Source organism: Malurus melanocephalus, unplaced genomic scaffold, assembly GCF_030028575.1.
Source record: "Malurus melanocephalus ecotype Western Australia unplaced genomic scaffold, MMel_1.1 scaffold_48, whole genome shotgun sequence".
NCBI classification, from domain to species: domain Eukaryota; kingdom Metazoa; phylum Chordata; class Aves; order Passeriformes; family Maluridae; genus Malurus; species Malurus melanocephalus.
In genome coordinates, this window is record NW_026623280.1 from 2,125,387 (window position 1) to 2,138,132 (window position 12,746).

A 12,746-nucleotide genomic window follows, 5' to 3' on the forward strand; every position below is an offset into this window, starting at 1 on the left:
TTGGACCCATCARCATCAGTAAACACATCAACCATTCCCTCAGGGGGAGCTTCAGTGGTCCGAGCTTCTACCTGAAAATTCAACATGAAATGCAAGTTTGGTGCCACAGAAGGAATGAGAGATGCAAAGTTTTAAGAAAACGTTTTTCTCAATTTWAAAAAAAAGTAACACCGTCTTAATTTTTAGCATGTTGCTGTCCTTTCCTCTACATTTGTTTGAAGCTGTCCRCAGCTAACCTACTTTAAATAGAAACTCCTGCAAGGAATAGGAAATAAATACTGGAAATGAATGACACATTATTTTTTTTGAAAACGCAATTGCACCTTACGTGGCTACATGATCTCAGCTCGGCATAAGGAAAGGAAGCAGCAATAGAAGGCTACGCAACTTTCTGTTTCTTAATTTAAAAAGACAACTGCAAGTAACATGCATTTAAACACTGTAGTGAATTATTACAGATATTTSATTCTAAAAAGAATCCTTTGTACAATATTGGTTGCTCCCTGAATTAACTTCTACATTCAGCTAATAAAATTAAGCTACAATAAAAAGTAAACCTTTAAGAGAAAATGAAATATAAAATAGCTGGATAATGTACTGAATATGAAAGAGTTGTAATGTAAGCAAATAAATACTTATTTATTATTATAGAAATTTTGTATTGAAATTTCCTAAGTTATACAACACATTCAGTACTTTGAAACAAAATAATTTGCTATTATGCTATTTATGGCAACAAGTTTGTTTCTCATACATTATTTATTTGGTGTTTTCTAAGGTATAAGATGGTTTCACACCTTTGTAAGTGCCTCTCAGCTGCAGGTTCATGGGAGTGCTAATAAATGCTATTTTTAATCTGCCACACCTGCTCTGTCATCTAAATAACCAAACATATTTTCTCTGTCCTTGAAACATGAATGTTGGACTTTTTTAGCATGTAAAATTTGGAAAGTTTATTGTGTACATATGCCAGGCTACATCTTTGATGTACACCAACACAGCAACATGAACATAYACTTTGCTATATTTAATTGATAAGCTGCAGTAAAGTCAACAGGATAAAGTACATGCTTAAAGATAAACAAATACTTCATAGATTTATTGGATCAGTGCCACACTGATTATTTGTATGTTTCAGTCAAAAACATCCTTATGTAAGGATTTGACTAAACTGTGCTTTCTAAACAAAATATTTTCCAGTAAAGTGCTATTAARTGCAGGTACCAATCAGAAACATCAGAAACATGAAGAAATTAATAAAAATTATTTTTTACAACCAAAGAGGATTGAAAAAAATCTTAAAATAATATGAATTTGCAGCAATCTGTATCACATCTTTAAGAGTTGCAACAGCTGTATTGTGTATTGTGTCTGTACCTTTTGCTTTATATCATGCTCTATAAATATATGACACAGATAACCTATTTCATATTTATTTTTTCTAAACATTACTTTATACACAATTGTATATTTTCAGATGTGCTTATTAATAACTTAAAATAAAGATTCTGATATCATATAAGTGACACCAAATCATAGGATAGGCATTACAATAGTGGGAGAAGTACTAGCATATATATAACTAAAAACCAGAAATTTAAGTTTAATGGCAATGGGTTAAGATGAGAAATATTCAGTACTGAACATTCCCATTTATTAATAAGGCATTTCAAGGGGTAACACATCTCAAGATTAGCATAATTTTAGTTCTTCTGAATTTCTCTAAAGAATCTATTGGGGTTACACTATTTCTTAATAATCCATTTTTTTCCCTCTTTAGGAAACAACATCCAAACAATTAGAACAGATGAAAGCAGTCTTGGGTCTAATAGGAAGAGATTAAAATCCAGCTTTTCTTAATTTACATCTTAACAATTTGCATCTCATTTATTTATGAAATAAATCATAGTCACAGAAAAAAAAGTCTAACAAAAACTACCTAAGTAGAACAAGAATTTTTTGAAATAGAATAACAGCCAATGCTCTCATAACTAAGTGAGATCTTCAGAGCCACCTTCAGGAACATGAGGTGGACAAATTCCATATTTAGGGGAATGTCACATGATGTTCCTTGATCGATTAGGGCACATCAAGCACAAGATCAGCAACAAAAATAGCTGGAAGCATATCAGTTTACTGCTGGGAGATGTTTCCCATACTATTTAGAGCAGAGGCAAAACATGAGGTTTTCTTTTTTTTTTTTTTTTTAAGTGTTATATCTATTCTGTAATTGATATGAAAATCTTTGTTAGAAAATCAAATGAAGATGCAGTGCTTTAATGTCCTGGCAGCACTTAGGTGAGCCTAAATCAAGATGTATTCAGTTCCTGTGATTAGAGAAGGATCACTGGCTTTGGAAAACAGTTTATGTACTGATCATGGGATGCAGATGAGTATCAGCTACAGCAAACCCTTTGAATTGTTCCAAAAGTCAAGTTACAATTCTGTAGTTCAGTGGAGATGTGAAAAAAGACGAGTAAAAATATTTTTTAAAACCCTAACTGCTGGTGCTATTTTCTGTCCTTTGGATGCCTATTTGCTAGGACAGTAGGACAGAAAACATACATATTACATCTGTATGCAAAGTCTGGTAATGATTGTCTTAAACATCACTACCRACACAATGGATTAGGTTATTGCACATCAAATACCTTAAAACAAGGTTTGCTTTTRGGGTGCTTATGTGAAGTTGTAAAAAAATGTACAGGAAAAACTGGCAAAAAGCCATTCAGGCTTTTAAGAGTAAATATTCTTCAAAGGAGAGAAGGCTATTAAATGTTTAATGGTTATAAAGTCTAATTGTCTTCTGCAGATAGACAACGTTTGAATGAAAGCAATCTTGGAAATAATACTGGAAATGTGACTAACAAATTATATCATAAAAATAAAACCTGGAAGTTCATTCCAGATACAAAACCAATTGCATGGAAAAAAAATAGAAAGAAAAACACAAAGACCACCCAAATATGTCCCTTTTTCCTTCCTTTTCTTTTTATCAAATTTTAAAGTCTWCAAATAAAGCTGAATTAAGCAAAATGTTAAATCCCAGAATAAACAGAAGCTTCTTTTTCAGTTTTGTTTTCAGCTTGGAAACAAAACCAAGTATAGTAGATATGATTCCAGGCAATTCATCAGCTACTGTACTATGAAATCATACTAGATTTATCAGTTCCCTATATGTCTAAAAACCTTTAACAAAATAAAAAAGACTCAGAAGATCTGTATTTCACATGCCAAATTTAATATTCCTGCATTCTCAAATCCTGAAAAAATGGGGTTTTATACAAGACTGTTAAAATCTGTCCAGTACAACAGATTTTGATCTGTACATTTTGATCACATACTTGCATTCAAAAGATTTATGAATTACCATATTTTCCTTGCTCCTGTTGCCACTTCTGGCTCCTGCAATTCGCAAATTAACTTTAGTCCTTTCAGTCAGGCAGCTAGAAATTTGCTCATTACTGGAACAGTAACTCTTTCTTTATATACATCCTTATAAATCTGGTTAAAGCACACCTGCACTTTGCTAACATATTAACTCCATTTAATTTCAATAATGTGTGTTTCAGCCTCCGTTTTTGCCTTTCTTCACTGCACCTATGCTCTACTTTGGAATGGTGCCTAACAATGACCTATTGAATCTTTAGCAACTCTTAAACGGGATTTTTTTTAAATGTCACGTTTTGCCAGATGGGTTAGTACTGCCCAGAGTGAATCATCACCATTTACTCTGATATTCACTGTCATCTGACATTTATTACACTTCCAGAATGTAAATTAAGGTACTCACCAGTGGACCCAAAGCACAACCTTTTGCAGTACATGCCTGGACTCTGAAGGAATGCAGACTCCAAGGAGCAAGTCCATCAACATAACAACTGAGCTGTGATGAATTTTGCAGCAGAACACCATCCATATACAATCCGTAGCTAGTAATAATACCTGTAAAACAATGTGAGAAAACTCAGTATTGCAAAAGCTACAGGATTTAGAAGAAAACTAATGTTACAGACATCAAGCCAGTAGTAGTTTTATTTCAAACTGTTTACAATTAGGCAGACACTGGTTAGCATGACTAAACATGCAAAATTCAGAAGAAACACACTTTTCCTTCTTTAACTGTTGAATAGCTCACAAGTGGATTGCATATCTTAAAACAATTACACTGTTCCAAGGAAAACCCCTTAAAAATTGTTTCTGAATGGCAGACAAATCACCTTGGAATGACGGAAACTGAGGCAATTCTGTTTCAAAGCCTACTCTGCATATGGCTTTTCAAAGAACAAAGACACACAACCACCTCACATTTTAACAGCTTTAGACTTAGAAACAAAATCCATAATATAATTAAAATGCAGAAGGAGAACTCAGGGCAGTACTATAACTATAATAAATCAGTAACATGTAAGTTTGTCACACAAAACACCTTATTAATACTTATTCTTTATTATAATAATCTCAGATTTTCGGCCTTTTGCCAGCAAACAATATTATTTATCAATTTGGKGTAGGATGGGGTGGTTGGAAAATTTTACCCACTTTTCTAAATGAAACCACAAAATAGTAATGATTACTGTTTCCTGCTTAATATGGTGCAGAAAAATTCCTGAAGGAAACTACTCCCTGCCTATTCGATCTACAGAAAGAAAACTTATTTGGAAACTCAAAGGAAACATTAGCAAGATTTTTAGACAGAGGACAGAATGGTCCTTCTTGTACAACTGGCTAATACTAACTAAAAAACTGCAAGTGATTTTTTATCTCATTTATAATAAATTCTATAACTTTGCTCTTCCAAAAGTGCATGGTAGGATAACAAATCCTGTACAGTGTTTTGAATTTAATGAACTAAAGACTTAATTTTACAGCTTTGCTTAGTCTTTGAACATCAAGCTCACAAAGGAGTACTTTTTCTMAGAGCTATTCCTCCATCTTTCCCACATCCAAATATTCTCCCTTTTCARAAGTTATTTCAATGAGAAATCTTAAGGTGAATAAATAGAAAATTATAGGATTCATTTGATATTATTTTAGTTCAGAGTATGCCTTCTAAACTTTCCATTACAGAAAACAACTTTTACTGTAAAAATACAGCTCAGCTCACCATTACTTCCCTTAAAACTGGATTTTTTGAAACTACAGARGGGAAGGTTTGGTTTGAAATTGAAAAACTGTTTTCCCCTCTGTTAAATGGAGAACTGCTTTGTAAATAAGAGTGTACACACAACTTTTTCAGCTGAGCTTTGAAGAGTTCTTCTTCAAAAGATTTATATGCTAAACCAGTGCAGAGCTGAGTACGGTGAAATGATTCACAGACTCCTCAATTGTTTTCTCTTCTAGAAAAGTGAGAGGCTAAACTCAACACAGACAGCAGAGATGTGTGTAGGAGGAAGTCCTGGAAAATCTCACACTATCAATCTTACCACATTTGACAGGCTTGCTAAARCAAAAATCCCTTGTGGTTCTGTGTCTAGTTGCTTGTGAAGCAGTAACATTAATGGCTGATATTTGTCCTACATTAAATAAATAAATTTCTGTATMTATAGATATATATTTAAAGTTTTTTCTTTATCTCAGAGGAAAAATGCGAATGCTGACATTCAGGATGCGTTTTTGTAGGACACTGATGGAGAAAACTCCAGTATGAAAAGAAAGAAAAAAAAAGGACATTTCAGGACAAATGAAAAAAAGTACATTTCAGAAGAATGTGAAACCATTTCTCTAAATTAGGCAATAATTATTTTTTACCAGGGATAAATAACTTTGTCTCCCTTTTTCACTAGTGTAGGTTTCCAAAGCATACTGAGAAAAAGTTCMAAGTTGGCCCAAAGTTAATGAACTTCTTGAGACTTGCTAGATATTGCTGAAGTTTGCCATGCGTAAAATACTGAAGACCATAGGACATTTTTGTGATTTACAAGACTTCCTGATCAACATGTGGTCACCATGAAAAGATGCAGTTTCTTCATAATTATTAAGCTAGGTCAAATCTTAATTTCACTGAAGACAAAATCTCTATTGTCCATATACAATTATGTTTCACTTTTGAATAGAAATCCAAGAATGCAAATTAAACTTAAAGAAATGTATCCAGTCTTCCTTTTTTCCTCCTCCTTTCTTCTCTCTGTGTGAGGCCATTTAATGTGTCAGTGATATTCAAGACACTAAAGAGGTTTTGAATCCAAAGTACTACAAGCACTTTACTCTTAAGGTGCAATCTAGAGGTCAAATCTTAAGCAAACATACTTTTACCTACATCAATTTCACTGACTACAAACACCAGTCATCTCTCCTAAGCACAAGGATTTGCAGGAACAAGTACTGGCTTAGTTCACTGAATAATTTTATAAATCAGTTTTCACTATACCTAATATTTCCAACAAAATTCCACATGGCCTTGGAAGATACAGTTGGTTTTATCTATGATGTGTACACAAAATGAAGTTTTTGAGATTTAGTATCTAAGGAAAATTTTCAGGTGAAAAGAAAAAAGGCCACTTTTTTGTGAAAGGATTTAAAAAGAGCACATCTCGACCTTCATGGCAAGATCATAATGAGTGTGCTCTGAAGAAGAGATCGTTTTGATTAATAATGAACAGTCAAAACAGAGTATCTGATGACACATGATTTCACAATCCTCTTCATACTTTGCCTTCATCTAAACGGTCAATATTACTTATACTATCTACTATCTACCTACATGTGTGACAGGTATGTACAGAATGGCAGAATCTGGGCCATGTCCCATAACCATTTCAATGTTGGTTTGAAAATAAAACAAAAAAAAAAGTCTGTATTTCACATATATTCAACATGCCATCTTTAAAATAAAGTCTGTTTCCTACTTGGTCCATAAATGATATTTCTAAAGTAACTTCCAACCAAGAATTAGGCGTATAATGTCCCCTTTTTCCATGAAATAGTTTCATTTCCATAAAATAATGTAAATTGGCCTTAAATGCAACAAAAATTGTAGCCCCAAAGTTTATACCCACATCTGGATAACATGAGCCTAGATGGTCCCTTATCCCAAAGCCTGACTGCCCTCACTGTGCCATCATTGTGAAGAAGCCATGTAGCCTTTAATCCTGTTTGCCACCTTCAGCCTCAAGGGTAGCACATTAATTCTCCTTAACTTTTTTCTAATTCATGGCAAGCTGGACCCCATATATATCACAAAAGCATAGCAAAGTCTCTCTGTCCAAACCCCAGCCAGCCCTCACACCCATTAGAAGCTGAAAAGCCTCATCAGCCCACGGAAATAAACTGAAGCATCTGTCATGGAGCAGCAGACGAAAGGAGGCAGGACAGAAAGGAATGGACTCAGAGATCTAATAAGGAAATGACAACCTATGATATGCAAATCTTTGCAATTCTGAGGTTTCCACCTGAAACAAAGCCAAGTTCTGTATTTTTGAAAAGCACTACTTAATGTCAGGCAGCCTGAAGCACACTAAGTTTAAACCTATTCAGTTAAAAGCAGGAAACAGTTTTTCTGCTTTTGAAAAAAAAAAAAAAAAAAAAAAAAACCAGAAAAACCAAGAATGCATCAGTAGAATGCTGAAGTAAGAAGACTTTAGGGAAAGTACCTTCTGCTGGTCTTTCTCCAATTTTAGTCCTCTCAACTATGGTATTTTTCAGCCTCTTACACAGTTTTAAAACACTGGCACAGAGAGAGATAATAAACAATGTGSCCACAAGGCAGCCCAAAAGATGTGAGAATGAGTAAAACAAAGTCACTCAACAATGAAAACCTTCCTGATTAAGCACTTGCTCAGCCAAAAGTTTTAGAGCTTATTTGCCGTTGGGGTTTTGTTTTTTTTTTTTTTAATTCTTTTTAAGAAAAGGGGAAAAGGATGGAAATAGAAAAATGGAGAATGAGAAAATATATTATTAGAAAATCATGGAATTATTTAGGTTGCGAAGGACTTTGAAGATCATGGAGCCCAACTGTTAACCCAGCACTGCCAAATCCACCACTAAACCATGTCCTGAAGAACCACATCTATGCATCTTCTAAATACCTTCAGGCATGGGGACTCAATTACTTCCCTGGGAAGCCTGTTCCAGTGCTTGGTGACCCTTTCTGGGAAGAAATTTTCCTTAGAAACTTATATTCCTTATTATAAATCTAAACTGCCTGGGCACAACTTGAGGCCATTTCCTCTTGTCCTATCCAATGTTTCTTGGTAGCAGAGACCAACCCTCACGTAGCTACACCCTCTTTTCAGGCAGTTGTAGAGAGCATAAAGTCTCTCCTGAGCCTCCTGATCTCCAGGTTAAACACCCCCAGCTCCCTCAGCTGCTCCTCACAGAATTTGTGCTCCGGATCCTTTACCAGCTCTGCTGCCCTTCCCTGGACACGCTCCAGCCCCTCAGTGCCCTCCCTGCATTGAGGGGCCGAGAACGGGACAGAGCCCTCGAGGTGTGGCCTCACCAGTGCCCAGTACAGGGGACAGTCCCTGTGTTGCTCCTGCTGGCCACACCATTGCTGATCCAGGCCAGGATGCCATTGGTCCCCTTGGCCACCTGGGCACTGCTGGCTCATTCAGCTCAGTCAGATGCTGACCAGCACCCCCAGGTCCTGTTCCACTGGGGCATTTTCCAGCCCCTCTGCCCCAGCCTGTGGTGCTGCTGGGGCTGTGGTGACCCAAGGGCAGCACCTGGCACTGGCCCTTGTTGAACCCCATAAAAYTGGCCTTGGCCCATGGATCCAGCCTGTCCAGATTGGCCTGCAGAGCCTTCCTGCCCTCCAGCTGATCAACACTCCCATCCAGTTTGGAAACATCTGCAGACTTGCTGAGGGTGCACCTACAGCTGTTCTCTAGCAAGCTGTTGATTGTATTTAAAAGGAGAGGCGAGCTGTACACAGTAATTGCTGCACTAACAAGATACAACACCCAAATAAACTCATGTACTCCAACTTTTAGTTGTTTTAAAGGAAGCTTGTGGAAATGTATTTATTAAACTTTAGGTCTTTATCCTGTACTTTTGATATGCATGCATAAATACATATGGACAGATATATTAATACTTCTTTGATGAGTTAAACCACTCAATAAACTTTTGGGGTTTTTTTTCACAGTGCAAGGACAACAGGATCAGGTCCTGAGACAAACTATTAAAAAGCCTGTTTCAGTGAAAATTATTCAGACTTTAGCACTAAACCACATACATGACCTTCTTCCTGTTTTCTCCCCTCTCATCCCTTGCCCTTCCCTTTTCTCCTGCCTCCTTGCCTTTACCACATATGCTGATGAGATTTCAGAAACAGGGTTAGAGAGTTTCTAAGGGCCTAGGAGGCAAAATCTTCCACAATGACTTCCATACAAAGAACCATTAATTATCAAATACATTATTTAACAGATGACATGTTCTTATTTCTTTTTAAATTTAATGTAAGACCTTACAGAATACAATGACCACTTTTGGGGGAGTCATTTAAAATGTCTTTAGTGAGGTTGAAGAAGTAGGATGTGCTTTATCACAACTGGAAGTGGGAAAAAACTTGCAGGACAAAATGAAAGTCATGAAACCACTGGGAGAAACAATTATATAGATTGAAGTACATCAATATCATGAACCAAGAAGAAAAACATTTGCGATACTTCAAATCCAGTGATTCCAACATAGCATCCTCTGCAGTGATTTAAATTGTTACATGCATGATAATATTATCAGAGTGAATTCCAAGGTGAATGATACCTTGAAAACCCATTATAAAAGTAAAATTTGTCTAAAGTTTCACACATGGCTATATCATAATGGAAAACATTTCTAAACAAAAGGAAATATACTGTTCAACTTTCACAGCCATGGAAATGTACAACTTTATGATAAGTATGCAGAACACAAATCTAATTATTATTACATATCAATTAATGTAAAAGAAATGAATGTTTTATTGGAGGGTGAAATTAACATCGTAGACTGATATTCTCCAAGAATGCCTATTGCTCAGCTCAGTTGTCTTGGAAAACATTAAACAATGAGATGCAGTACACAAGAACTATCAAAAGGGAGCACTTTTGAGCCACTGAAACCACGCGACGGGCTGAAAACCACAATCTCCCAGCTGCAGACAATGATACTATCTCAGGTATTTTATGTGCTAAAATGATCATTAAAAATTAAGCACCACATATAAGCTGCCATTTAGAATATTAATTTACCTTTACTAATCATCTTTTTAACTTGAGGCTAAAAGAGTTCACTTACCATTCGGATACTCAGGCTTAGTCCATGAGATGTTAAAGGAGTCAGATGCGTGTGACTGGGCTTTTGGAGCAGGAACACCTTCTGGTGTACTCTCGTCTGTCACAGCCGTGCTGGCTTCACTTATCGAGCATCCACCTCCAGTGCAAGCCTTGAAAAATTAATCAGAACAAATAAACATGTTTCAATGCAGTACCAATAATTTTGGCAATTATATTTTTTGCCTAAATGTCATTATTCTTCCAYATCTAAACTTAGTAAGCCTGTGATTTTCAGGTAAGATACTTTTCTTAGCACAGAGTTGCTTACCTCTTTTCTTAAATAACAAAAGGATGTATAAYAACTTGTGACGYTTAGTTTTTATGCTACAGCTAAAACATTGTTCTGCACTTCACAACAGCACCCAGAGCACATGCAAAATTATAGTTTTTATATTATAGAATTATAATAGCGAAAAACCCCTCTATTGTAAAGCAGTATGTATTAGTTGTTATTATTACATRTTTATGGAAAATAAAGAAAAATAATTTTGTATTTCAGTTGCCAGATATCAAAATATTAACCAGACAATTACTGTATTTTGCATGATAATAAAATACTGCAATGTGCAGGGAAAAATGCATAAAACCCCACATAACAGGCTTTTAAAGTTTTGCATGCACACAGTCATGGTCCGTGTGATGCTCTGCCAATTATTTTGGTTTTGATATCACTGGAAATTACACATCCAGTACAACTAAGAAATGACTCCTTGTTCTGTCTGAACTATCAAAAAAAGATGAAAAAATGCAACCTCAGGTTTGGAAATATCAAAAAATGTCATTGACTCTAAATATTATAATGTTTATTTTAAAAACCCCAAAATAATAAAAAAAAAGTCAGTTTAGATGGATGTTCAGGTAATATTAGTGTTTTGGTAAGTAAAATATTTAAGAAAATTATCCTTCCATAGAAGCAGAGCARTCTTTGAATGATTTCACTTCTACTGGCTTCATGAAGAAGCCATAAAGACCTGTTCTGGAAGGCCTCTTTCTCATTCATTCCTTACTGACCTGCTAATTAATTTCCACCAGGCCTTCTTCAGCAGTGGAGGGCTTTTCCATTTAAGGGCTTGGTAACAGCAGCCTTTCCATTTTCATTTATTTCTTAAATGTCATGCAGCTCAATTTTTGTAACTCTGAAATTTACTGGGATATGAAGTTCCTGCTTCTTCTAATGAAAATCAGTAAAAGAGTGCTCATCTKCCTTTCAGGAAGTGGGATTTTAGATCTGTGTATCCAAATGGACTGGATAACTGGCAATCCCATCCAGTGATGCTAAAAGTCACAAAAACTTACACCCAGACTGGGTCTCATTGTGCYACTCTCAGAAACAGATTTCAGGTATAATCTGGAAAAATACCAAAGCAACTGCACAGCCAAAGGACRGATCCAAACCACATCAGACAGCACACAACAATGCCCCACCTATAACCTGAGCCAGCTTACCCACACAGCAGCATCCTGTTGAGATACTGGCTTCATATTTCAATACAAAAGCACTTCAGTCATACAAACCAGAGTGACACCTTGCCTACTAGAAGCAGCCTTTCAGCTTTCCATTTGCTTTCAGACTGGCCTGGCTCACATTCASCCAGCTTAGAGCATGGACAGAACAMAAMCAAGTTCCTTTGCACTAATCCATGGAGACATGACCTTACATCTTCTTGGCTGACTTTCGGAAAAGAAGCATCAGATTCACTTACAGAACCTGTTGTACTCATTTATGAATAAAATTGCTGCATATTAAATAGCAGCATTCAATTCAGAAAATTGGTAACAGCATGCAAAGATAAACATTTTCTTAACCTCATTCAATGTAGCTACATTAAACTATCACACAAAAGTTAAAGCAAGCAGCCTGTGAGTTGCTGAAAGTTCTGCTGCTGAGGCTCCTGATTCCCCTGCTCAAGCTGCAATCTTTGATAAGTCAGTTTTCCACACAAACCAAAACCAGTTTTGGAAGGATACAAAATGAAAGTTAATAGTACCTAYGAAATAAGAAAAATAAAAAAAGTTCTAGCTGATAGAAATATTCCATTCTAACAAAAAAAAAAGGAATAATTTATTCAAGTACCCACTGTTGACAGCTGTTTGGGGTTTTTTTTTATTTTAAGTTTTATTGAAATTCAGTTCAATTATATATGAAACATTAAATATTTCAGGTTTTTTGATTCACATTTTTTGTGCGTTTGGTTTTTGTCGGGGGTTTTTAGGGTTTTTTTTTCCTTTCATAAAGTATACAAGCAATATTTGGTCATGTTTAATCTTCATAACTTACAAAACTGTAATATTACATTATTCTCAAACCACTCTTACAAGTCCTATGTACTTGTCCAAAAGTACATTGATCCAAAACTTGAGTAACTTGATCCAAAAGTTGTTAAAAAGCCATCACACCTCACAGATATTGGGCTTTTCATGCACTTTCAGACTTGTCATTTTCAAAGCTGCAAGGACAGTTAGATCTTCTAACCCACCTATCACAGA

General features: G+C 35.6%; 1 protein-coding gene across 2 annotated transcripts in view; it reads right to left on the minus strand.

The window, feature by feature from the left end:
• Positions 1-12,746, minus strand: part of USH2A (usherin) — a 367,630-nt gene that overhangs the window by 170,015 nt on the left and 184,869 nt on the right. For both annotated transcript variants that reach the window (XM_057365137.1, XM_057365136.1), the window contains 3 exons: positions 10,222-10,369; positions 3,794-3,945; positions 1-71 (listed from right to left, as the gene is read on the minus strand). The exon at positions 1-71 is cut by the window's left edge and continues 92 nt beyond it. In XM_057365137.1, coding sequence (XP_057221120.1) covers positions 1-71; positions 3,794-3,945; positions 10,222-10,369 — 371 coding nt within the window. The remainder of the gene's footprint in view (positions 72-3,793; positions 3,946-10,221; positions 10,370-12,746) is intronic.